We start from the raw sequence: 26,149 nt of genomic DNA, 5'->3' as shown, positions 1-26,149 counted from the left end.
CGGGGCGCTCCCGCCAACGTGTCCTCTTCTGACCTCACTGCCCGCCTCGACCAGTCACGCATCGCCACATCACAGGTAGGCTGCCCTAGGATTAGGATGAAGTTGTCACAAGACACTGACTTACGGTCATATGGAGACTGATCCTGGATCTGTGCTTCCACCTTCAAAGGCTTGATCTCTCTAACCCACTGCCCCTCCCTCTCCCCACCCAGGTCAGTGTGCCGTTTGAACACCTGGGAAAGTGAGTTCCTCTCTCGCCCTCTGGACACTGGCAGGTAAGGACAAGTCAGACGGCCACAACTATTTGCATTGAGAATGCTTTAAGGAATGACAATTCAACTTTCCTTGGCTTCTTAAGTAATATTTAGACAAGAAAAAAAATATGTTATGCTTTTATAAACAGACAGTGAAATGTTGTCTCCCTTGTTTCTGACAGTTTTGAAGCCACAGCAGTTGTTGGATTAAAAACACCAGAGTGGGTCAAAGACACTGAAGACAGAGGGGGAAAAAAAGAAAAGAGAGAGAGGAAAAGGTAGAAGGAGAAGGTCATATTAAAGGAGGAATGAAAGTGAGTGTGTGTGTACGCCTGGGCAGTATGACCTGATTTTCCACCTGGAGAAAAGATGAAGGACAGAAGGACATTCTCTTTACTGAGCCTAGCTTTCCAGGCTTCTGAGACCCAAGGCTGGTGAATGAGTCTACTCCTGGCTTAGCTCTCCTTCACACTCATTCGCTGGCTACCAATTGATCCATGTGATCATACAAGTCCCATCTTCTCAGAAGCAGCTCAATGTGCATAAAACAAAAACAAACATGCACCTATTGGTGCAGAAGGACAATTTCAGGTTATTCTAGCCATTGCTGAGGTGTTGTTCTATGGGCACATGTGTAACACAGTCTAAACTCTTTGTCTCGCATTGAATTTCCAACTTATGAGAGCTATTTACAGCTACAGTAATGGTGTAATTGAATAGATAAACAATAATCATACGGAATTTCAGAGAAGCTCATCTGGATCACAAAACAACTGACTTTAAGAATTCAGGCTAAAGAGGAAATGTAGAGAGAGAGAGAGGGGGGGATAGAGAGATGTGGGGCAGAATTAGTTAAGAAATGGGGAAAGGATGAAGTAAGGGAATGTAAAAGTGTTTGCAGCTGAGCTGCTTAGAGAAGTGAGTTTGCATCTAGTCAACGTCTGTGAATGTCTTCTTGTCTTGTTAGTTTGTCATTCTCTTGGTTTTAGCAGTGGACTGACCATGAGTCAAGGGAGCGGTGAATGGTAGGAGGCACAGAGAGATGGGCTGTCACCCATTTTCTCTCTCTGTCTTTGCTGTTTAGACATTCCTAGTTATAAATTATTGGTAGATTTTAACCAAATATAATTAAGGACATTTCAATTCTACTCTGTTTGGCTTGACACATTTAGGATCTACAAGCTGGCACCTGCTGCTCTGTGTGCACAGTTGGTACTATTACTATTACACCAGGTTTGGGGTATAAGACCAGATGTCCCATCAAGGGGATGTTATTGGGGAATATTACTTATTTTACGGAAGAGGAGGAAGCTATTTTACTCAAATGGTTGTTTTGGTTGTGTTTTTAGTTAATCTGTAAGGGAAGAAAGTGACAGACAAGTAAACAAGCCTTATTCAAACTTCAGAGATGTGAGGAGTAGCATGAAAGATACAATGTATAGAGTGGTGGAAGTTACGATTTGTTTTATGTTCATTATTTTGTTTTTTTACACCCGTGTAAATAATTGTTTTGTGTAAAGCCACGTTGTTTGAAGATGTCAATGTAGTAAAAGAGATTTATTAACCTGCATAGGGCTTGGATGGTGGGTTAAGACAAAGAGCCTACAATATTAAAGATGGATCTCACTGATGGGATATGGCTGTGGATGCACTGATATCTTGTACATTTCTTTACCATGCTTAGACTTTATAACAATGATATTTGTGTATATTTATGAATCAATAAAGATGATATGCACAACTTACTACCTTGTCTGCTGTGTGTGTGTGTGTGTGTGTGTGTGTGTGTGTGTGTGTGTGTGTGTGTGTGTGTTTATGTTATGGCTATCTTCAAAATTCGATTGGACTCAAAATAGATCGAAGCATGCGCAATTTCCCCATCTACTTCCTGCTCCTCAGTGTTCTTTGGCTGTGATTGGTGCAGCCAGCAGGCTGCTGTCATTCGAGCGAACCTACGGAGTGGACCGAGTGCCGTTGATCTACTCCTGTAATCCGAGGGGGATTGCGACTGGTTGGCAAACGCCGAGGTAGGGAAAGGAAAAGAAGGAATGACGGAGTGCAAACTCACAGCAATAAAACATACATTCTACTTGTGTAGTTTGATAAACTGTCAGAACGGAAGAAAAGACAAAGCTACGCTAAAATGAGACCCGAACCTCAAGAACTGAGATTTTAATTGAACTCTTGGATTTACACAAAGATTTCCAACCGAGCGAACTGCACTGGGAGATAAACATGGATGTCGGAGTAACGATGGCAGCTTTGTGGAAATAAGCCGTTTCTGTTTTATTTCTGGTTCTAGACCGCACTGGCCGACAGAAAGTTCTCTGGAAGCATCAGCTGGTTTTAGGTGAGTTGATCTAGCCTGTGAATTTAGTTGTAAAATTGAATACATGGCCATGAAGCCTATAAAACTAAATGAATAGTGAATTAATCTGCTGATATTTTAAACAGTTTATTATTTCCAAAATATCCATAAAAAAATTTAATCAGGCATGTTTTCCAAATTCAGGCGTCATCTTAATTCAACTTATTAGAGGGCAATCAAACTGCAAAGGTAAGAGTTTCGATCAGAAAATCAGTGTTTTTGTTGGTGTGCCCAATCAAAGTAGTTTATCTCAGTGTCTGGCTGTCACCCATATCATTAATTAGTATTAATTACTGATATGTACTGAGCTGGTTCTCTGTCTAACATCTGTTGCTTTATAATTGTCCTCCCCAACCTGCCACTCTGTCAGCTATATCATTCCTGTGTGTGTGTGTGTGTGTGTGAGAGTGAGAGTGAGAGTGAGAGTGAGAGTGAGAGAGAGAGAGTGTGTGTGTGTGTGTGTGTGTGTCACTGACTGCCCTTTTGCCTTTCAAATGAAATGCACAGATGTCCCTGGGCTTCAGCAGAACATCGTTTCGCAGTCGTGGCCATTGTGTGTGTGTGTGTGTGTGTGTGTGTGTGTGTGTGTGTGTGTGTGTGTGTGTGTGTGTGTGTGTGTCCTCTGACCGCCGCTGATGCATTCACTTCTGTCCCATTCTGCATGTTGATCTGCTGATCCTCTGCAAACCAATACAAATGACTCCCCATGGGGTATATGTAACCGGAAGGCTCCAACACCCACACAATCAACCAGTGGCTGCAGAGATCAATCTAATCTAATTGTATTAGACTGCACAGTGTTGAGACAGAGGGGTGTGTGTGTGTGTGTGTGTGTGTGTGTGTGGCTTACATCAGTCTGTCCATTATTGTGCTGCTGTGTTAATGACTCTGATATTGGTAGCAGAACCATGTATCAGTATGACCCCCCCCCCCCCCGCCCCTTGTGTCACTGCTGTCCCTGATTTTGCTTAAGAAAGGCAGTATGAATCACACCATGCTATTTTTAGAGTGTCTGTGTGTGTTGTTATGTTTCTATTCTCTTCAGTAATATCAAGGACTCCTCCAAGCACAAGCTGACATCTATTACGTGAGACAACAACCAAGTCAAACATGCCCGCAGAATATCACAGCTGTTCAACTGAACGTCACATTGAAATGAGTGGCGAATTCTAGTTGTATAACTTGCTTCCACTTATGTTTGGTCCCCCTAATGGAATAAAAGAAGACATTCTGTAGCAAGGGAGGCTGGTGGAGGTAGAAATCGGAGGATGGGCTCATTGTAACGCATGGAATTCTGATTTCTACTTCCACCAGCCTCCTCTGTTCTGTCTATCATTGGTTTATGCTGCTAAATTGGACATGAATGGTACTTCTTGTCGGACCTGCTGAGGTTGAGGTATTATCAGTCAGACATGATTGTTGTCACGGTTGTATGTCTCTCTCTCTCTCTCTCTCTCTCTCTCCTGGTATCTAGTCATCTCAACCTCTCCACCTCACCCACACCTGAGTCATGTCCTTGTCATTCCTCTGCTTTTCCCCAATCTCTGGTCTTATCAGCATAGATTACATGTCCAATATCCCTAGTTGATGATTCATCAATGTGTCATGTCCTCTGCCACGGGAAATGTACAGTAATGCTTTTGTTTTCATCCACACCCAATATTCAAAACGATCTGTCCAATCTCCCACTGTTTGTGGTTGTTGCCATTTGCATGAGAAGTCATTGGTTGAATATTCAGTTGTGTGTGTGCTTGCTTGTGTTCAGATGGACAGACTGTGGAGGCGTGACGTACCCCTCTCTGAGCGGCTAGGAGAGGACTCCCCCATGGGTGTGGCCCCTGGCCCCTCTCCTACGATGGCCCCCGCAGGCCCTAACATCTCCTGGCTGCCTGAGGCCCCCCTTCTAACCCCCGACCAGCCCATCTTCCTCATGACCCCCGCGGCCCAGGCCGTGTCTGGCTTCTTCGTCTGGACAGCCCTGCTCTTCACCTGCCACCAGGTAATAACACAACACTGGCACACTGACGCAGGCTTTTAGCAGAGGGTTTTATACTGAGCAAAGTACAGTCAACACCTCTGTATGTACTCAGTATAGTACATTATACGGTCACCATTCAGGATATAAACCTTCAACTTTGGGCTTGCAAGCACTATGCACCAACCAGCTGAGCTATTGGAAGCACACAGTGCATGATAGTCCAGTGGTAGAGGCCAGACACGTATCAGATCACTCAGTCTGTGTGTTTGCTACTGACTAGCTCTAGACAGACCAGGGGTTCTCTGATATAAGGAAGAAATAACATGGAATCATTGTCGGGATGAGTGGTTGTTGCTTTGTGAATGCTGTTTTTTACAAACACCATGGTTGTCTGTCTTGGCATGCCACTTGGCCTGGAATCTTGGCTCTAGTTGTTGTGGTTGTGCGTGTGTGTGTGTGCGTGTGTGTGCGTGTGTGTGCGTGCGTTATGTAACGAGAGGGTACAGCTAAGGTGATGCTCGAACAACAGATGCATCTGCCCAGTCAGAGAGCACAGGTTACCTAGCAACAGCATGCATCTCCTGTTTGTTTTCCGGAGCATGAACACTCACCTTATGAACGGTACCACCTGTCTTACACTTGAGAGGGCGTGGTGGCTGATGTTTGGATTGAGAAAAAGGGGCGCTAAACATTGATCGTCATTGTGATATTTGTTATACTTTTTCTCACAGTCTTTGTCCTCCTCAAAAACATCTTGTAAATTATTAACAGGTTGAGATACAGGAGGAATGCTGCTCTTGTGTCCATATCAATGAAAATCGATGTGAACATTTCCTCTCTCTCTTTCTTTTCTCAATTTCTCTCTTTTCTTCTCCCCCCCCCTCTTTCTCTGCCCCCCCCCCCCCCAATCCCAATCCCCATCTCTCAGATCTACATGCACCTGCGCTACTACAGCTCTCCCAACGAGCAGAGGCATATCGTGCGGATCCTCTTCATCGTCCCCATCTACGCCTTTGACTCCTGGCTCAGCCTTCTATTCTTCACCAACGACCAGTACTACGTCTACTTCGACACGGTCAGAGACTGCTACGAGGGTAAGACCTCACAGACACAGTGGAATACCACTGAAGGTGTTATAAATAGAACAGAATACAATAGAACAGAATACAATAGAACAGAATACAATAGAACGTCCATATCGTCCACCCTGATATGGAAAATTCACCCTTCGCCTCACCTCACTAGTAACAAAACAACCTCATAGACTACATGATGTGCACTGTAATGAATGAGAAATACACAAATGGAATTAGAATGGATTTGCAGTGCTGTGGCCTCAGACTGGCTGTGGCCTCCTCTGTCAACAAGTGGATTAGATAAACAGCTATTTGGTTGTTTGGGAGTGTGTTTTGGTGTTGTTTTAGGGCCAGTGTGGGAGGCATGGTGCAGCCCCATAGACTGATGGCTGCCTACTGGGCTCCTCTCTCTGCCTCTGCTTGCTTGTTGTTCCCAGCCCTGCTGAGATTTCTGGAAAGGGAAATCCTGTTGCGTAGCAACCATGTTCACTGCAAACTGCAGCCTAATGAGGATGCCTCAACCAAACTTGCTGGCAGATAAACTAATAAACTAACTCCGCATTCAGCCACGCACGCGCCTACCGTATCACCGTAGCAACAGCCGCTCCGGAGAGTCCCATAGGAAGTGTAAATGAGCTCTGGGTCATAAATACTCAGGTCATCCACCTAACAGAAGCACGCACACACACACACACACACACACACAAAAGCAGAAAAAACTTAGTTTCAAGAGAGTTATCTGGCTCCTGGGTTTTGTCATTTTCTCTGTAAACATCTTCAAATTAACATTGAAATCAACAAATGGTGATGAAGTACGTTGCAATCTCTGAAAGTCTGCTCTAGTCTGCTCCGACTGTGGTCTGGTGTCTGTGATATGGGGTCACCCTGGTTCTGTTTATTCATGGGTAAACAGAACTGTGCTGCTGAGATCACACACACACACACACACACACACACACACTGAGAGAGAGAGTGATGGTGTTAGAGGATGTGAGAGTGAGACACAGAGAGAGAGAGTGAGAGATGACAGGAGAGCTGATGCCAGTGCTGCAGCTGAGATCTGGTTGACACATGGTAGCTACAGCTCACAGCAGAGTCTGTTCCCCTGGGCACACAGGCTAAATATAGACACACACTCTCACTCTCACTCTCACACACACACACCCTCTCATACTGTTACACACGTCCATGCACTATACCACACACCAGCACACACTCTCAGACACACAATCTTGCCAGTCCAACACACACTCACAAAAGGTCACCCTCACTTGCTTGTCCAGTTCACACTTAACACACGCTCTCGCCCTGACTTGCCTCTTCAGTTCCCACTCTCACAATACTGCTGAGCAGTTAAGGAGACAGTGACAGCCTGTGCCTCTAGAGGCCAGTAGAGAGAACAATGAGAATGGATCTGGGTTGGCTCTTTCCTTGCTTCTGTAACGGTCACATTGAGGTAACATGAGGAGAGATGAGGTCATGAACAAGCCACTGGACACAGTCAGGTTGTCTTTCATTGAGTTGGTCAGAGGTGAGAATGGAGAGTGTGTTTACCTGTGTTTATTGTTCCTCTGTACGAAGTGTGTGTGTGTGTGTGTGTGTGTGTGTGTGTGTGTGTGTGTGTGTGTGTGTGTGTGTGTGTGTGTGTGTGTGTGTGTGTGTGTGTGTGTGTGTGTGTGTGTCCATTAGAATAGATTTCTGCTCTGAGCCTGCAGGTCAGTGGGAGACCGTAATCCCTCCCGGTTGTATTCAGCTGACACAGCCCATCAGTCACAGTGCAGTGGCATACACACAGAGCATAGACCAGAGGGCACACACACACACAGAGCATAGACCAGAGGGCACACACACACACAGCATAGACTAGAGGACACACACACACACACACAGCATAGACTAGAGGACACACACACACACAGCATAGACTAGAGGACACACACACACAGCATAGACTAGAGGACACACACACACAGCATTGACCAGAGGGCGCACACACACACACACACACACACACACACAGAACAGCAGACACTGCAAAGTCACTGCCACCTGCTGTGTGACTCCCCTACAGACGTGACATTTCTCACTCCTCCCCCGGGAACAGGAGCTGCTGCTCCACTTCTCCACCACTGTCTATAGGGTATGGACCAGGGGAGGCTGGTGGAGGTAGAAATCGGAGGACGGGCTCATTGTAACGAAAGGAATGAGGAATGGTGTCAAACACGTGTGTTTGATACCATTCCTCATTCAATTTCATGTATTACAGTGAGCCCGTCCTCCGATTTCTACCTCCACTAGCCTCCCCTGATGTGCATGTGTCTTTACTGGTGGTGGTGTGAGTCAATGTGGCTGTTATACAGATCGGTGTCGATGTGCAGTGTGTTGGGTTTGGTGGTCTTATCTGCTCTGTTTGAACAGGAAGTGGGGGGGCTCCCCTATGGGTGCCACTCTCCTCTGTACAGGAAGTCAACCAGTTCCCAGTGGTTATCGCTGGGTGGTCTGGTGGCACCTTTTGTTTTCATTTCCTGTCATACTGTCATCTCCTCTCCTGAGAGGTTAAAAGGGGACAGGGGTTCTGGTCTTTTCCATGGCCATAGCAGGAGAGCAGAAAGCATGGCGCTGGATGTATCGGTGTTTGGATTATTTTATAGGCTCAACAATATCATCTATTTTCATTTGTTGTTGTTGTTTTTGTTTTGTTTTTTGAATATATTTTTCGGGCATTTCTGCTTTATTGGGATAGAGATAGTAGAGATTGACAGGAAGGATGGGTGAGAGAGAGGAGGGATGACATGCAGGATATGTCGATGGCCGGAATCAAACCAGGGACCTTGCGATGATATGGTATGCGCCTTAGTGTGCTAGGCCACTGAGCGCCCCTGTTGTTTGGGTTTTTGTCTATTGCACGCACGCACGCGCACACACACTCTTTACATGCTGGTCCAGCTCTCATCAGATGTGTGTTCTTCCTCCACAGCGTTTGTCATCTATAACTTCCTCAGCCTGTGTTATGAGTACCTCGGAGGAGAGAGTGCCATCATGGCCGAGATCAGAGGAAAGCCCATCGAGTGAGTCTCCTCCACTATGGTGTGTGTGTGTGTGTGTGTGTGTGTGTGTGTGTGTGTTCTCCCAGTAATGCTGCCTGTCTCTCTGTCCCTATGTTAGTGTGTATGTGTTGGTTGGTCTTGTGTCTAACATGTACAGTATTTACGTCCATCCCCAGGTCCAGTTGTATGTATGGGACATGCTGTCTGTGGGGGAAGTCCTACTCTATTGGGTTCCTGCGCTTCTGCAAACAGGCCACGCTGCAGTTCTGTGTGGTCAAACCTCTCATGGCCATGGTCACCGTCATCCTGCAGGCCTTTGGCAAATACCGCGACGGAGACTTCAAGTACGTCACATAACTCTCCATCCTATCTGTTCCTAGCACAAGTCCTATTATTTGTGTGTGTCAGCAACAATAGCCTGTTTTGTGTGTTCTGTTAATAATGATTTGTGTGATAAATGCAAAAATTGCTGTATGTCTCGGTTGGGAGATTTCTGCATGGCACCCAGAGCCCACAGCCACCACTGAAGGTGTTCTCTCTGATCCTGTGTCCCGTGTGTTTGTGTGTCCCTCAGTGTGGCCGGTGGGTACCTGTATGTGTCCATAGTGTACAACATCTCAGTCAGCCTGTCCCTCTACGCTCTCTTCCTGTTCTACTTCTCCACGAGGGACCTGCTCAGACCCTACGGCCCCATGCTGAAGTTCTTCATGGTCAAGTCTGTCATCTTCCTCTCCTTCTGGCAGGGTGAGACACACACACACACACACACACTGTAACAGAAGTCTGTGACACACACACACACGGCAATCATTACCCTCTAACTTGCACACTCCTATATATAGTCAGTTACCGGATTAAATCCAAATGTAGTGGTACTGAAGGTAATTGATTATGAGTGAGGTAATTCATACCCTGGGAACACGCCTGGGAACACGGCAATGCCATTAGTGAGTTGTGCGTCGACTGTATTTAATGGGCCCCCATGTGTCTGTATTTTCTATCAGGCCTGTTGCTGGCCATCCTAGAGAAGTGTGGGGCCATCCCCAAGATCAGCTCCCCTGAGGTGACAGTGGGAGAGGGCACAGTCGCCGCTGGCTACCAGAACTTCATCATCTGTATCGAGATGTTCTTTGCCTCTGTGGCCCTGCGGCATGCCTTCACCTACAGGGTCTACATGGACAAGAGCTCCAGGCTGGACTCTCAGGGTGAGGAGAGAGGACAGGGAGGGCAGGGGGTGTGTAACCAATAGGGTTGTTGGTCAGTGGTATTTTAACCAATAGGGTTGTTGGTCAGTGGTATTTTAGCCAATAGGGTTGTTGACTCAGTGCTATTTTTAAGGATCCCCACACAGATTTGCAGAACTTGTCTTACTCTATGATGTCACTAGTCTTTTCACTGACTCACTTTCTTTCTTTCTCTCTCTTCTTTCTCTCGTCACTCAATTTGTCCTCATCCCTTCCATTATCCTTCTTTACCCGCTTTACCTGCTTTTATATTCCCGCCATTTCCTCCAAATGATCCCCCCGCTTTCCACCATCTTTTTATCATCTCCTCCCCCTCATCTTTTTGTTGGACTCCTTCATTTCTCTCCATAATTTTCCATATTCTTTGGTCATTTTGCCTTTTTATTCCTACTCCCTTCTTCCCTACTCTCTCTCTCCCCGTTTGTCCCTATGCTGCGTTATAAAGGCCCTGTTCCTACGTATGGAGAGTTCGGTAGGTCTACAACTGGTTGTTTCCTCTCCCTGAACCCGCTTCGTTCCTATGGTTACAGTCCTATGTTCTGTCTTGCTCTCCTTTTAGTTTTTCTTTGTACTTCCTTATTTATGTTTTTCACCTGGACTTAAGTTGTTATCCATCTGTGGATGAAATGTTTATTTTATGCTTGTCTGTAGGATTCTTCCAGCGGTGCATTTTACTTCACTTTGTGTTTTTGGCTGATCTAATTCTCAAGCAGTTATTTCACAACCACCTTAACTCCCATTTTAATCTTTATTACGCCCCCCTCCCCCAGGTCGCTGTGCCCCGATGAAGAGCATCTCCAGCAGCCTGAAGGAGACCATGAACCCTGGGGACATGGTCCAGGATGCCATCCATAACTTCTCCCCTGCCTACCAGCAGTACACCCAGCAGTCCACCCTGGAGCAGGGCTCTGCCCCGCCTGTGTCCCGCACACACAGCACCGTCAGCACCAGAGGAGACACTGAGAAGACCCTGCTGCTCAGCTCTGATGACGAGTTCTAACCCGCTCACACACACACACACTCCCCTAAACCTTGCCCTCTTTACTGGCCGTGGGGTAGAGTCAGAGTGCCCCTCTGTACGAATGTGTACACAATCTCACTGGGGATGGTACAATGGTTTTATAGTGTGTGTTGATAGAGGGAGAACTTGTCTGGGGTTAGGCACCTCAATACAGGACCATTTAAAGTACAGTAGCCTAGTCCATATTTGCTGTACTACACACACACACACACTTATTTTACAAAGGAACTCTTGACTCATAAACACTTGGGTTTAAGTGGGAACATGCTTCCAGTGTGGTCGAAACCATTGTCTAAAAAGATTCAGTGGTCATAGGAATTTTGGGGGGATTTTCTGAGACCGAATTATACTTGACTTTTGAGACATACAGTATGTTTGGTTTTGATAAAAGTGTGATTTTATGATGGAAGTGGGTCTGCTAATATCCCCTCAACTAGATATTCCACACCAAATGTATGAAGTAATTTTAGACTAGTGCTACTCTGCCTCTGTATGGTCATTTAATGTTTCTGGTTTGAACGTTTTTCAGTTGGAGGCCCGGTCTTTCTCATAGATATCCATGGTGACAGTGTTTACAGTTGGTTTTAAAGGGACGGTGTGAGTGGAGAAGGAAAGGGCAGTTGTGTGAAGTATGATGTTGTTGTTGTCATTGATTCATTGGGGGCAGATTAGAGATGGGGGGGGGGGGGGGGGGGGGTGACAGCACATGATCAGATTATAGATTAAGAGAAATCTGCTCCAGTGTGTAGCGGGCGGGCAGGGTGAGGGTGAGCATCGCAGTAGTCTGGATTATACTGGCGTAATTGGGGCATTATTCGTATGGTGGGGATTAGAACAGGCTCTAGTCCATGTTCACTCAGCCACTCTAGACCTCAGGCCACTAATGTACTTTAACAGGATCTGGGTAGAATGTCTTAGTTGTTCTATATCTACGGTTCTATCTATGAGCGTACAGTAGTCATTGGGCAGAGAGGAATATAGGTTACGACTATGTTAGGTATATCAGATAAGGAGTATATTGATGTTTTCAACATATACATTTCCGGTTAGATTGACAAGCATTGCACAGTCTACAGCAAGGAGAATAACTGGAGAAATGTAACTAGATGCAAGAAAACCCCCTGAGAAAACATGCTTTTTGTAACCAAGTGTGGTTAAGTTGCTGTTTTGTCTGTTCATTTAGCCAATTGTTATTGCACACAGGGAATGTGATATTGCATTTTCCATAGTTGAGGTTTGAGGTCATTGTGAGTCATACTGAATGGCTGCCATTATACTGTAAAGAAGGATTGAGTCACTGCTGTTTGATGTTCTATCCTACCACCAGAGGGCAGCATTGACTGATATTAGATATGGGCTCTACTACACACAAACACACTCTTATCTATGAGATGCAGATAAGTCATTATCAAACATTGTACACGTTAGGATTATAAAGTTATGCTGCATTCAAGTGCTCCTATATCTCAGAATTCATAATCAATATCGCTAAATCTTGGTGGGAAACTCTTGAATTTGAATGCACAATGTGTGCCAGGAAGGCACATGGTCCATGGAGGCTAGCCTGCATCTGTCTTGTGGCTGGATGTCTTTCATTGAAGTATGATCAGAATGTCTGCTTTATATTTATATTATTGAGGCCAGTATGTCATGTCTCATCGAACTACAGTAGGACTTGAGAGTACCAGAGAGTTGGTGCTTGATACTATATGGTACCTCAACTTGTTCTGTTGCATTTTATTGAGTCCTCTGTCAAGTTGAATTATGGGAACTTGGATACTGTCCCAACATTTCAGTTATCAGTCGGACAACACAATAGACCATTTAATTCTCCACTTCCTCTTTTCTTCTGTTCCTCTTCTTCTTCTAGGATGTATTTTATTATTGAGATGTACACGTTATTGCTGAACACACAGGATATTGTAAATAATGTTTTAAATGATATACTGGGGGAATATTAGTCCAAATATTGATAGAATATTGACGCTGATGTAAAGCTTGGAGTAAATAAAGAAAGGCTTAGTTTTGTACTGTCCCTCCATAACTGTCTTTATTTTGATGGCTGTTTTTCGTTCTGGTTCTTTGTACTTTGTTATAAAGCTGCTCATTATGCTTCTATTTTTCATCCAAATGATATTCAAACAAATAAATAAGTGAAGAGAAAATAAAGATATTTAGTTTTGTCTGTAACATTGTCTCCTTGTTTTTTTTTCTTCATTTATTTCAACATAAATAGCATATTGTTTTTTTTAGGACTTGGTTGTTATTTATCTTTAAAACAAATACATGTAACTCAAATTCATCAATGAAAGCTCGTAAATCCCTTGCGCGAGACATTTTACAAATCTGCATATCTGCTCATCTTCTGAAATTGACATTACAAGTTCATTGCTTATTTTTACCTCTCCTCTCTGCAGTTCTTGTTCCTTAAATAAACCTCTGCCCTACTGGTTTTTACACACACACACTTCTCCTTTCTGCTTCCCCCTCACTCAGTCATTATGAAACCCACCAGTGAGAAAGCACTAACCTGAACAATGTGATCTGCATGATCAGTTATGACATCATATCCTGTCTTTCCATTTCTAAAAGCTGTTATTATTTACCTCCACCACAACTGAGAGCTCCGTTCACAGCCACTATACTACGGTTAGAAATGCATGCTGAATAACTTCCATATTTCACATTGTTAAAATTATCACAATCACATCATTATATGTACAATATATACAACATTTAATTCAATTATTAATATATAAAATAGACAATGTACTTAATTTTCACCATAGAAAAAATACATGTAATAAATACAAAGACCATTTTCGTTTTGCAGTATTACAAAACATCCAGCACAATTTGACATAAATCTGAGACATTAGACTTTAGATATTACTGAGGATAAATGCTATGCAACATTGATATTGATATAGCTAGTTATATCTTACGGGGATATTTATCAACACAATATAATGTGTCATATTGACAGTTCTAAATCATATTGCTATTACTATCCAATGGTCTAAGCCCCATTGAACCCCAGTCTATTGGAGTTAACATGGGTTTATTGAAAAATCATGGATGTTACAAGGCTTTCAAGTGAATTAAGCACCACCTCAATTCTTTCCTCTTTCCTCTCACAGTTCTTTTCTTTTACCTCCTGAACCCCTCTTCCATCACCTCTCCCCTATCCGACCTCCATGTCCAAATTCTCCCCCTCTCTTTCTCTCACCATCTCGTTCTTTTCTTCCTTCAGTTCTTTTCTTTCCCTCTCTACAGAGCTAGCCTCTCTCGTGCCATTTCAGAACCAAACTTAGTAAATTTGATCATAAATAACAATAACACATAATCATCATCACCTTGGTACTTGATAGAAAAATAATATCCCTACAACAAGCCACTATGAAATTAGTAGAAATATGGCGTACACGCATACCAAAATCATCTTTACAGCAAAATGACCATCGGCTTTTAGCATATCTAAACAGCTCATCGTTACGACAGTTAACATTACAAAAATAATCGCCACACTCAGTACAATAATTAGACGTGAGAATTTCCCCAAACTAGTCATACGCAGGTATTTGAAACATACATTACATCACAGCACTCGTTAGCTTTTTGTAATATCTATCTTTAAATACAAATAAAATAGAATACCTCTGATAAATGTCGCTCAACATTTTTGTCTCTTGTACAAACATTACAAAATAACAGATAAAGGAATGTATCAATAGAATTTGCATTGACATAGCATTCTACGAGATGCGGGTTTTTCGACTCACCTTCCAGCAATGACCAACATCTGCAGTTGGGAGTCTAGGTACAACCGAAGCCTTGCTCTTTTACATAGCAAATGTGCACTGTGGTACAGTTGGAAAATACCCAGGTAGCCACTACAGACTGCAACACAGCAAAGCACAATAGTATCGACACAAAGGAGTACAGTGGGACAAGACTCCAGACCAAACAGATGTGATTTGTGAGATGGCATAAAACACAAGACTAGCATTGGAAGAAGCTGCAGAAGTGTCCGGTCAACCCTGGCATTTTGTAGTGGGCTAGTTGCCATGCTAGAGAGCAGAGCGCTGGCTCGGCCTTTGAGGAGCAGTATAAGAGAGAGCACCAGCAGCAGGACTGGCTTTGTCAAGGGATGGTGTCTGTGTGTCTGAGTCCTGTTTTTCTTGTCTGTTACGCTTCAGTCGGGTTTGTCAATGGTTACTGTTTTATAGTCCACTGTTTTACAGTCTGTGTGAGTGTGTAGGCCTGTGTGTAGACCAGGTTTGTATGAGTATTTGTCACTGACCATGAAAACCTCACTATTCTCAGTGTATGTGTGTATGTATGTACTGTGTGTGCGCGCGCGTGCATGTGTGTATCAAGTCATACACGCAGCAGAGTTCTGTAAGTGCCTATTAGTATGTATTCCTCCAATTCTCCTGCGCTCTTTGCATGCGTGTGTGTGCGCGCGCACATGTGTATATATGATGTAAGTGCAGTGTATGTCTCAGCCTGTGTGTGTAAGAGTGTGTGCATGAGTCCCTCCCCAGCCCTGGTAGTTCCTCCTAGGACCCTCCCTGCTCTCTCTGGACGTGGGCCTGTGGAGGGGTCTTCACTATGGTAATCACAGAGGCTGTGTTGAGGCGAGGGGCTGTGGCAAGGAGGTTGCCCCCTCCAGACTCCAGCCCACGGGCGAACCTCTGCAGGGCGGCCAGACGAGCCCCCAGTCCCTCAAGCTCTCTCCTCATCCCGGCGTTCTCTGCTCCCAGCCGCTCCACCTCTCTCTGGAGCTCCTTCTTCTGCTGCTCCAAGGCCTCGCGCTGGGACACACGCTTCACTCTGCAACTGGCCGCGTAGCCGCGGTTCTTGAGGGTGCGGCGGCGCTGCTTGAGTTTTTGGACCTCCTCACGGGACAGGCCGCGCAGGTGCAGGTTGAGCTCCCGCACAGACAGGGACATGAGCTCACTGTCTGACAGCACGGGAACGTTCTCACCACACTCCCTCTTCACCTGGGAGAAGAGAGGTGGAGGGTGGAGGCAGAGGGGAAGGAAGAGACACACAGAGGGAGGTGGAGATAAAAGGGGGTTAAGGAGGAGAAAGGGAAGAGAGAAAGGAGGGGAGAGATTTAGGTTAGCACAATCTTTCTCGTTTAACGGCTTGTCATTCTTTTGATAAGAAATCTATTGAAAAAATGTATACCTTCAGGGCTTTGCTGGATCTTTCTGACGTCATGGTCTGGCTCTGTCCTGTGTTTCCGACACAAGTAAATACAGATTTAGACGTTCTAGAAGATATGGGGAGACGGAAAGAGTGGATATAATATCAGGTTTAATCTAAGAAAACGTCAAGTAGCCCAGGTTTTCCATCTTCTGCGCTTACAAAGATCTTTCATATCAGTCTTAGGAACATCCCAAAGAGAGAGAGAAAACATTTATCACACTTCTAAAAGTGGTCTTTCATTAAAATCAGTAGCCAAGAATAAATTAGGTTTTGAAAGCTAATGATTGCTCCCCTGAATAGAATTGTGAAAGGAACTTATGTGGTGCCCATCCCACATTGCACAAGGCAGGTGTTCCCCTAGCAAAGTAATCACTTCTTCCTATTACAGTTAATGCAGAACTGACTTATAGAAAACATAGTCAAATGAAAGGTTTCTCTTTTACTGGGTTACCGGTTACGTACAAGATATATCTTATTTTATTTGAAGGCTGTGGCACTTGCTTATTTGTGGACTATTTTCTTACAACACAGCGTGCTTCCCGAAATGTGTGGGAAGACTCCAAGAGACCGTACATGCAACAACTGGTGTCCAACCACGAGGCGCTGTTGTAAACCGCTGTGACCGTTTCATAAAGACAAGTCATAGTGATTCAGCAATAAGCTACCCGCCGCAAGTGTCCCTGACGACGGGCTCTTCTTCCTCAACATCTAGAATCAAGTACTTTACAGTGCTCAATACAGTATTATGTGTCTACAAATACAATACATGACTGTTTTACTACACGAATAATGGATTTTAGGGTGTCGACAATACTGTTACCTTACAAAAACTTGCTGGGACCAGAGACTCAATAATATAATACAACATACAAATTAGTCGTAATCAAATATGAAACGAGAGGTTTCTCCCTCTAAGTCAACATTTAATTCTCAACAACAATCCACCCATTTCCTTATACGGAAGGGAACTGGCGAGCTAGGTGTAGCATGCTAGCTCGCAGCGATAGTAAACAGACAGCCATCATCACAACTGCGCAGGTCGCCATCCATTTTAGCAGTGCTTTAAATAGAACCTTTTAATTCTTAGAAATATATTATCCAACACAAATGTAAAAAAAATTAGCTGATTGTTGAGATCCATAGTTTATACATATAGAACACTAGCAAATATAACTACCACAGGGTCCTATTGTTGTCGCCAAAATGAAGCGATTTTGACAGGGCGAGCTAGCTAGCTAAAAAACATGTTAGCATTAGCTAGCCAGCAACATGGATTACGCCAGCGAGCTAACCCGAAAAGCAAACAGCTGCTTACTCACTTGTCCTTGGCTATGTCGTTGGCGAATACCAGTTCCCAGTCCTTCCGTTGTCGACACAATAGTAAAATTGATGTTTTAACCCACAGAAACGTCAAAATATCAGTTCAGTCGAAGCGAGTCAAGCGACAAAATGTCAGTCCGCCTTTTCCCGGAATTACTCTGTTCGGTGGGGTTGGATTCTTTCATTCATAAAAAACACAGTAACAATGACGTAAACCCGAAAGAATGAGGGCGGATCCTCCCGCCCCCACAGCGTACTAGTTGGAAGGATGTAAACAATAAGGAATTTCTGCTTCCTCAATCCCTATGATATTGCTCTTAGAAATGCACTATAGAGGAACGGAAATTGGGTGCTTTTGCTCATTGAAGGAGCTCGCTCTTCTGTCTCGAAAGCCAGGGATGGAAAAAAAACACACACACTGATATGACTAGTATTTTCACAGTTAATATTGCATTTCACGTCTATACTGCATATACATATAGGAATGTTGCATGTAGCTTTTTCACCTTAATGTTTTGATCAAAATTGTGGTAACAAAAATGACACATATTGGCTAATAAAGATATATAGCCGTATTACAGTGGTGCTATCAAAGTCTATCTCATATATCATCTCTGGTTTTATGGTACAGTTACTTCAGAGCAAAAAAATACAACTGTTTGTTGATTCCAGAAACCTGCTAGTATACATCTCGTACGATAGGGGGCGCAATTTATAATAGCGAAGCAGGCAATTGACCCTTATTCCCGTCATCCATCGCACATGCAGCCTACCCAGTGACCTCGGATTGTCGCAGGACCAATGCACGCCTTGTCGGTCCGACATTTATTCAAACCGGGAAAAATCTATAATATCACGGTAAAACCACCAAATACCGATTTACCCTTCCAGCGATTTAGATACTTTTTGCGTTACTAATCAAACCAGCTGGTAAAGGGCGCAAGAACAGCTTTCCATGGCTGGAATTGAGGAACTATCCCCCGCTGTGGGCCCAGTTGAGACCCGGCCCCTTGAAAACGAGATCGAAGGAGATGATGAGGACGAGGAGGTAGTTATGGATATGACAACGTGACTAATGCCACACTATAACCATCATCATTCAGAATTAGACGTTATTTCTAGTTGCATCCGATTGTCTTGCCAGCAATAGAAGGCCCGGCTAGTAAGCATTTGCTTACACAGTTGCTAACCTCATTAGTAACTTAGTAGCTCGTACAGCCAGGTTTTTTCCAAGTAGCTATCTAGCTACTTTATGCATGTCATTCCGGGAAATTGGCGTATTGGTCCCTTGTTAGTTGTCAAATGTTTGTTGTACAGTTTACTTTATAGGACCCTCATATTTTACGTCTAAATTAAATCTTTCCTCCATGATTACCTCCATCCTACTCTGTACTCTGTGTCATGGCGTGAAGTTTATGTCTGTTCTGTTGCACTAATTTATACTATTTCGTTCACCCCAGCTGGATGAGACTCTCATGGAGCGACTGTGGGGGCTTACTGAGATGTTCCCTGACAAAATGCGCTCTGCAGCTGAGGTGTCTGCATACTGCTCGGTCACTGTGGCCAAGAATCTGTACAGGTGAGCATGCTGAAAACTGCACAGGCTTCTGTGAGTGTGATTTGCACCTCTCTCTTCAGGCCAATGATGTAGTCTGGGGACAATATAGTGACACTGATACTGCATTGGCAGAAGCAGATCAACATAGACACAGGTTTCAATGAATGAGCGATTAGTGATTATCGGTTGAATATGTTTGACACAATATGGACTCGATTCAGGAATAAAGCACAATGCAATGTGCCCAAATGGACAACAATTGTTTTGAAAAGCCCCTCTGGAATTCCAATACCACTCCAGTTCTCTTTTCAGTATGCTATTTTGTCGCCCTTTCTGACTTCCCATGCCTGTGTATGTGTTTGTCAGCTTCTCCCGCGCAGCACTCTGGGTGGGCACTACCTCCTTCATGATCCTGGTGCTTCCGGTGGTGTTTGAGACTGAGAGACTACAGCTGGAGCAGCAGCAGCTACAGCAGCAGAGACAGGTGGGCCTACTGCACTGCCCAGACAACACACTAAATCAAAAACAATTTGATTTGTCACGTACATCACGTACAGCCGTAATTGACATAGTGAAATGCATTGGGATCTTGCTCCTCGCTCAACAACAACAGTCAACAACAATCAAGAAGTTGACACTTAAGAGTAATTAAAAAAAAGTGACAATAGAAGAAAAGTGACAATAGTCCTAGTGCAAATAATCACTCTCTTATAACCCAGCAAGTAAGGATTCCTTTTAATGAAATCACTTGTTTGAGTCTAGCAGCAGTGGTCCTCAAAGATTGACAGAAATGTACTGATATGCCAGTTGTGAATAAGTATACTCTTCTCAGGTAATTAACATGGTGTCAGCCTTTTCATACTGAAAATCTGTGAATGATTCAAATCAGAAGCACACCTATCAGTATTTACAACGTTTTAAATGCATTAATGAATGTATTTGTGATGCCCACTATAGATTCTATTGGGACCAAACACTGGAATGTCAGGTGGGATGCCAGGAATGATGCCCCCAGCTCCTGGGAAAATGTGACGAAAATGTCGCTCTGTCAGCCAGCCGGCTACAACTAGCGAGGGAGAGGGGAGGCTCAGAAGGAGAGAGAGAGACAAATAAGAGGGAGGAAAAGGAGAAGACAAAGCTGCATCTGGTCAGCACAAGTGCTCATTCCAACATCCAGGATTGGCATGTGGGGGGTAGAGGATGATGATGTCACTTCCTGGGTGTTGCAATATGAACGTCCCTCTGGCTGTCTCTCTGACTTCCAACATCCTGCAGAGACTGACTTCTGAGCACTTTCCTTTTACTTCTTTTTTTTATATATAGTGATATAAATATGTTTGTGTTCCAGGGGGGCAGGTGAAGGTGGATAACTGAAGGGAGGATATTGACTTTATAGTGGTTACCAAGTGTGTATGTGTGTGGTCTTTCATGTGGGTGCGTAGCTACATTTGGCCTTGAAACTCACGTCCGGTTTTGGAGATCATGGTAGACTTGACATTACTTGCATAGACCAGTCCTATTCACAGCTGGTCACTGAGATTACCTGTGTCTGCTGGCGTTTGTTGTCACCTCACCATCAACACATGGCTTACACCTGAGGGGCCAGGTAACGTGACCCTATTTATTGAGTTGATGACTTGGTTGATGTATCGACTTGGGTGCAACAAAGACCAGCAGGCCAGGAGACTCTCTAAAGACTAAGCCATATAGGGTTTTAAAACTGTATATTCATTGTGAGTGGTACATTTCCTATTCAGAATTGTTGCACAGGGAGTCCCAATTCAGAAAGAGTTATCGGATTACTTCTGTTGCTTGAGACTTTGTGTCATGTGGGCATTAAGCCATCACAGAAATGCCTGCAAGAAGTCTATTTTGGTAAGTTTCTAATAGCACTTTAATTGCATTTAATTCTAATAAAATAAGTTAATGTGCCCATACAGTCCTTTTAAGATTGAGAGAATGTCAGTTACTTTTTTTCTGTTGTCTCCTCTTTGGAATTAACGGTCTCTTACCTCTGCTCCCTGAGCAAATCTATGTCTGTGTTTTCGACATGACTGCAGGAATAAACACATCCAGAAAATTGTGATTTTGGCCTCCTCTCCTTTCTCCCCAGTTAGTTTGGTGGGATTATTTACACAATATGACCATTTATCAACAGTAGTACAGAATACTAGAATCGACAACAAATCAAATGAATATCAAATATCTCTTATTCGTAAAACAATGTGTCAACGTGGTATTCTGTACTGAGCATTCTCGCGCTTGTAATCATTTGATTGACAGTGAACTTTACGCACGAGGTGACGTGTGAGAATTTCTGTCAAGATTCCCGCCACCTGGAGTAGTAAGAGGTAACTTGCCTCAGCTAGAAAACTATTTTAATTTAAACGATATTTATTTTAATCTAGATTGTATGTTCTTTGTATAAAGAAATAAAAAAAAACTGCTAGGCATTTACAGTGTAATCAAGTTGAGTGCTGACTAGTGAAGTATCTAGCAGTGAAAGAAAAAGCCAGCTGTTACATACTAGTGTATGTAGCTAAAGCTAGCTAAAGTGTTCAACGGTTGCTACCGATATTAACTGTCATCAGAAGCATCTATCTTTTCGCCTCCCAAATGTTTTCTCTTATTCAATTGATCTAAAATAATTAGCCCGATTTACTGACCTACTAGCGCTAATCAGTATGAAAGCTGCGGAGGACCAAGTTGTGGAAGATGAAGCTAGGTTCGAAGAGGATGAGGTGAGGCCAGGATGATGAGGTCTAGTATGATCAATGTGCCTGGCTGAAGGTGTCAGTGGTCTTGGTAACGAGGTGTTTTAGCCTCTTCAGCAATTTACCTTCTGACGTTTACTGAGGTGTAATGGACGTTTTGTTGATACATAATGTACAGTACACAATATCTTCTATGTTAGTATAATGGCAGTCAATTCATGTGATGTTGTGTCAGTTAGAGTCCTACCTAGGGCAGGCCTAGCGGTCGGATTGCATTGTTGGTCAATTCTAACATAGTTTGAAACTGAGTTGACTTTGGAATTCTCTGTACCCACAGGAATCCTTTTTCCAAGACATAGACCTCCTACAGAAGCATGGTATTGTGAGTATCTTAACAGAGGACAAAGTTTAGCTGGCTGATGTTGTTTTATTTCTCTCCATCAAAACAATGAGGTGATAGGTGTAATCTCTCTCTCTCTCTCTCTCTTCATTCAATGCAACAGAATGTGGCAGACATCAAGAAGCTGAAGTTGGTTGGTATCTGCACTGTGAAGGGGATACAGATGACCACTCGCAGGGCACTGTGCAACATCAAGGGCCTATCTGAGGCTAAGGTGGACAAAATCAAAGAGGCTGCTGGGAAAATTCTGGTGAGAGAGGACTAACATGAAGGACTTTGGAGCCTTATGACAGGTTATGCTGTCTTCTAGGCCATAAAGATTAGGGTTAGGAGTTGAGCAGGGGAGGCTGCTGGAGGAAGAAATCGGAGGACGGGCTCATTGTAATGCATTGAATGGAATGAGGAATGGTATCAAACATGTGTGTTTGATGCTTTACAATGAGCCAGTCCTCTGATTTCTACCTCCACCAGCCTCCCCTAAAGCTGAGGTATGGTGGACTGGGGTATGTACAGTGGGGTTCAAAGTAGATAGAAATGTATTGCGTATAACTAATGTGATCCTCTGTCATGTAGGAGATAGGGAATCATTTGATCAGTTACATTTTTATCTGAAATGTTTCACCTTCCTGAATAGGTCTGCCTCCACTCAGTTTACATTTTATACTCTTTTATCTTTTTCTGTTGTAGACAACTGGTTTCCTGACAGCCTTTGAATATAGTACGAAAAGGAAACAAGTGTTCCATGTCACGACTGGAAGCCTCGAGTTTGAGTTAAGATTTGCCCCAACATGACAATGTTTACTGTTTGCAGTACTCACTTTGAAAGCATGGCCTAAGCTATGCAAATCTGGACATAGATAAAATTCTATTACAATTTTTCTTAAACTTAGCCTCAAACAATCACTTCAAATATAAGTATTGGAAAGTGGAAGCATTTTCTCTTCTTTTAGCGATATACTTCAACAGTTTGGATTTCAAATCAAACTAATTACTATGGGGTCAAAGTAGAAATTCTCAGCTTTAATTCAGTGGGTTTTTTTCAGATTGGGTTCACCATTTAGAACGTACAACACGTTTTAAACATACTCCCCCCTATTTCAGGGCTCCAAAAGTATTGCAAAAAATAATATAATGTCCAAATAAAGTACTCATGTTTAGTATTTGGTCGAAAATCCTTTCTATACAATAACTGCCTGAAGATGATTCTAAATGGTGAAACCAATCTGAAAAAAGAAAACATTCAATTAAAGCTGAGAATCTCTAACTTTAACATTATAGTAATTGTTTAATTACTAATTAATTTAATCAAACCCAAACTGTTAGAGTATAGAGCTAAAAGAAGACAAAATGCTTCCTCTTTCCAATACTTCTGGAGGACACTGTGTGTTGATGCAGTACTGCACTACCCACCCATATTACCCCTATTTTTTCTCATGATCTCTATCTCTCTACAGTAAACTGCTCGGTGGAGGCATAGAGAGTATGGCAATCACTGAGGCGTTTGGAGGTGAGCTCCCATCCTGCTACTCTGTAAGGGTGGAATCCTAACTCGAGATCTGTGTGCTTAAGTCAAATCATTATGCAAATTTCCAACTGATGTCAAGATTTACGCAAATGTTGGAGTTACACATGCTCCAAGTTAGGATTCCACCCTCAATGCCTCTGATGTGGTCTTATGTCTGAGCTGGGCCTTTGACCTGACATGTATCATACTCTTGCAATTTCATTGTAAATATGTGCTTTGTCTTTCAGAATTCCGGACAGGCAAGACGCAGCTCTCTCACACACTTTGTGGTATGTGAAAGGAGGGTCAGGGGGAAATTGGTTTCTTAAGTGCTTTTTAGAGAAAATAGGAAACATAATCCCTTCTTAGATGTACTTCTTATTGTTTGAAAAATAAATAAATAATACTATCTTCAGATATTCTGTCACATAGTGGTTTCATCCATGTCTTTGTTTTCAGTCACAGCTCAGCTTCCTGGAGAGGACGGCTACACTGGAGGGAAAGTCATCTTAATCGACACGGAGAACACATTGTATCTCAGTTTCACAAAGAGCTGCTACAGGCCTGTTGATAGAATAATGTTTACGCCTATGATTAATTGTCCTTCTGAGGGGCTGTGTCTGCCAAACATGTTTTTGACTACAAAGAAGCAAGGCGCACTGCTTTTGTGGAGGAGCGTGCAAATACGTCCTTCCCCTTGAAAACAACAGGGAAAAGACACTGGCGGATTAAAAACCACGTCCGTGGACATGTCACAACATGTTTAGTTATTAACAATGTGTTTATTCATGTTACCTAATGCATAGTCTCTAGTTAAATCCCATGTTCCTTTACTTAACTTGATCTGTAACTCCTAGTCGCCCAGACAGACTGAAAGACATAGCAGACAGGTTCAATGTGGACCACGAAGCTGTTCTGGACAACGTGTTGTATGCTCGAGCTTATACCAGTAAGACCTACAACATAACTCAGTTAGATACTCATCACCCCCACTTATCACTGTGTCTAGTGTCTAAACCTGAAAAGTATTGCCTGGGGAGAAACACATACCTGTATCTTCTTTGTCATTAGTTTACATTTGTGTACAATGTCATACAGCTGAGCCTGACAGATGGGTTTCATAACTGGTTCTTATGACATCAGAGGATTTGGTGTTTGCATACCTTGGACTTTGCATTCTGGATGTATTGGACTACTCCTGCTCCATCTCTAGGTGAACACCAGATGGAGCTATTGGACTTTGTTGCGGCCAAATTCCATGAAGAAGGAGGTGTCTTCAAACTTTTGGTATGAAGCGGAAAGATAATTCTGTAATTGTCAAGCTAAACATTTTTTTTGACACTCTCTCTTTCAGCTGTCACACAATTCATCGTCCTGTATGCATTATGACTTGCTGTTTCCGGGGTTTTTTCTGTCTCGAATAGCATGTAAAGGTTCCAGTCGAGTAGATAACAGATTCACTATGTTTCTCACTCAAGTCTCAACCTTCATCCCCTCTGCTCTTGTGTCTGTGGCTCTGAGTCATCTCTCCTGGTTGATCCCTTCAGATCATAGACTCCATTATGGCCTTGTTCCGGGTTGACTTCACTGGCAGAGGGGAGCTGGCAGAGAGACAGCAAAAACTGGCCCAGATGCTATCCCGTCTGCAGAAGATCTCTGAAGGTCTGGACTCTCGGGCTATATATGGGGCTGAATCCTACGTGTAGGGTTCACTGTGTGTGTATGTCACACAGTGGCCTCTGTTCCTATTATTGTCTGCTTTCCCCAGAATACAACGTTGCTGTGTTTGTCACCAACCAGATGACTGCAGACCCTGGAGCTGGGATGTCGTAAGTGACCCGTACGCACATAAAATAGAATTAGTATAACTAAAATTCGATTCCCGCTCTTTGCTAAAGTTTCATGAGGGTTTGGGCTGTGAATCTGACAGCGAGGCTTATTTTGTCTGTCAGGTTCCAAGCTGACCCCAAGAAGCCGATTGGAGGTCACATTCTGGCACATGCATCCACCACACGAATCAGCTTGAGGAAAGGGCGGGGAGAGATGAGAATTGCCAAGATATTTGACAGGTGGTTACCACAGTTTGTGTGATGTCATGAGGTGTGTCTCAAGTAGTAGTCTAAAAATGCATCACTCACTCAACGCTTCTAGAAGTCACACCTATGCTATGTGAGATTTACTTCCTCTTATAGCTTCAAACTTTTACCTCCTACAGCCCTGATATGCCTGAGAGTGAGGCCACTTTTGCCATCACTCTGGGTGGAGTAGCTGATGCCAAAGAATGAGAAGCCCCTTTATTGTACCTACAGAAGAGAACCACACATCATCATCTTTGCAACTCCTTACGCACTTGTTGATATTAATTGTAATATATTAACTTATACTAATAATGTTTCACTGTATTCTTCAGGTTTGTTCGTATTTAACTTATACCTTATTAGCTAAATT

The 26,149-nt window shown here is 43.4% G+C and overlaps 5 protein-coding genes across 6 annotated transcripts in view; 4 read left to right on the top strand and 1 right to left on the bottom strand.

The window, feature by feature from the left end:
• Positions 1-1,925, top strand: part of csnk1e (casein kinase 1, epsilon) — a gene marked incomplete at its 5' end in the record, with an annotated part of 5,206 nt that extends 3,281 nt beyond the window's left edge. Inside the window, 3 exons of the mRNA XM_083687894.1 lie at positions 1-75; positions 213-275; positions 437-1,925. The exon at positions 1-75 is cut by the window's left edge and continues 65 nt beyond it. Coding sequence (XP_083544020.1) covers positions 1-75; positions 213-245 — 108 coding nt within the window. The 3' untranslated portion in view covers positions 246-275; positions 437-1,925. The remainder of the gene's footprint in view (positions 76-212; positions 276-436) is intronic.
• An 859-nt stretch (positions 1,926-2,784) lies between these two features.
• Positions 2,785-11,646, top strand: tmem184ba (transmembrane protein 184ba). Its single transcript, XM_083688235.1, has 8 exons — positions 2,785-2,811; positions 4,388-4,621; positions 5,529-5,694; positions 8,654-8,744; positions 8,900-9,067; positions 9,298-9,467; positions 9,728-9,928; positions 10,738-11,646. The coding sequence occupies exons 2-8, from the start codon at positions 4,388-4,390 to the stop codon at positions 10,965-10,967; spliced, it is 1,260 nt and encodes a 419-aa protein (XP_083544361.1). The 5' UTR covers positions 2,785-2,811; the 3' UTR covers positions 10,968-11,646.
• Positions 11,647-13,707: 2,061 nt separating this feature from the next.
• Positions 13,708-17,667, bottom strand: maff (v-maf avian musculoaponeurotic fibrosarcoma oncogene homolog F). 2 transcript variants are annotated; one of them, XM_083687454.1, is made up of 3 exons: positions 17,525-17,667; positions 16,185-16,269; positions 13,708-15,994 (listed from the first exon to the last, which is right to left on the bottom strand). In XM_083687454.1, exons 2-3 carry the CDS (start codon positions 16,215-16,217, stop codon positions 15,551-15,553), a joined length of 477 nt encoding a protein of 158 aa, XP_083543580.1. In that variant the 5' UTR covers positions 16,218-16,269; positions 17,525-17,667; the 3' UTR covers positions 13,708-15,550. The 2 variants fall into 2 exon arrangements, with proteins under 2 accessions (XP_083543580.1, XP_083543581.1); XM_083687455.1 differs by having other exon boundaries at positions 16,185-16,231; positions 17,525-17,625.
• Positions 17,668-18,052: 385 nt separating this feature from the next.
• Positions 18,053-21,169, top strand: tomm22 (translocase of outer mitochondrial membrane 22 homolog (yeast)). The gene is made up of 4 exons (XM_083687420.1): positions 18,053-18,573; positions 18,986-19,104; positions 19,450-19,567; positions 20,041-21,169. The coding sequence occupies exons 1-4, from the start codon at positions 18,481-18,483 to the stop codon at positions 20,113-20,115; spliced, it is 405 nt and encodes a 134-aa protein (XP_083543546.1). The 5' UTR covers positions 18,053-18,480; the 3' UTR covers positions 20,116-21,169.
• Positions 21,170-21,767: 598 nt separating this feature from the next.
• dmc1 (DNA meiotic recombinase 1) lies at positions 21,768-26,038 on the top strand (the record flags this gene model as incomplete). Its single annotated transcript, XM_083687426.1, has 13 exons — positions 21,768-21,824; positions 22,135-22,179; positions 22,301-22,447; positions 22,885-22,967; positions 23,652-23,704; positions 23,950-23,991; positions 24,161-24,233; positions 24,559-24,650; positions 24,915-24,988; positions 25,249-25,363; positions 25,470-25,530; positions 25,654-25,770; positions 25,917-26,038. 13 exons carry the CDS (start codon positions 21,768-21,770, stop codon positions 25,984-25,986), a joined length of 1,029 nt encoding a protein of 342 aa, XP_083543552.1. The 3' UTR covers positions 25,987-26,038.
• Positions 26,039-26,149: the final 111 nt, after the last annotated feature.

Source organism: Argentina silus (genome assembly GCF_951799395.1).
Source record: "Argentina silus genome assembly, chromosome: 16".
Lineage (NCBI taxonomy): Eukaryota > Metazoa > Chordata > Actinopteri > Argentiniformes > Argentinidae > Argentina > Argentina silus.
This window is presented reverse-complemented; position numbering and strand designations above follow the sequence as displayed.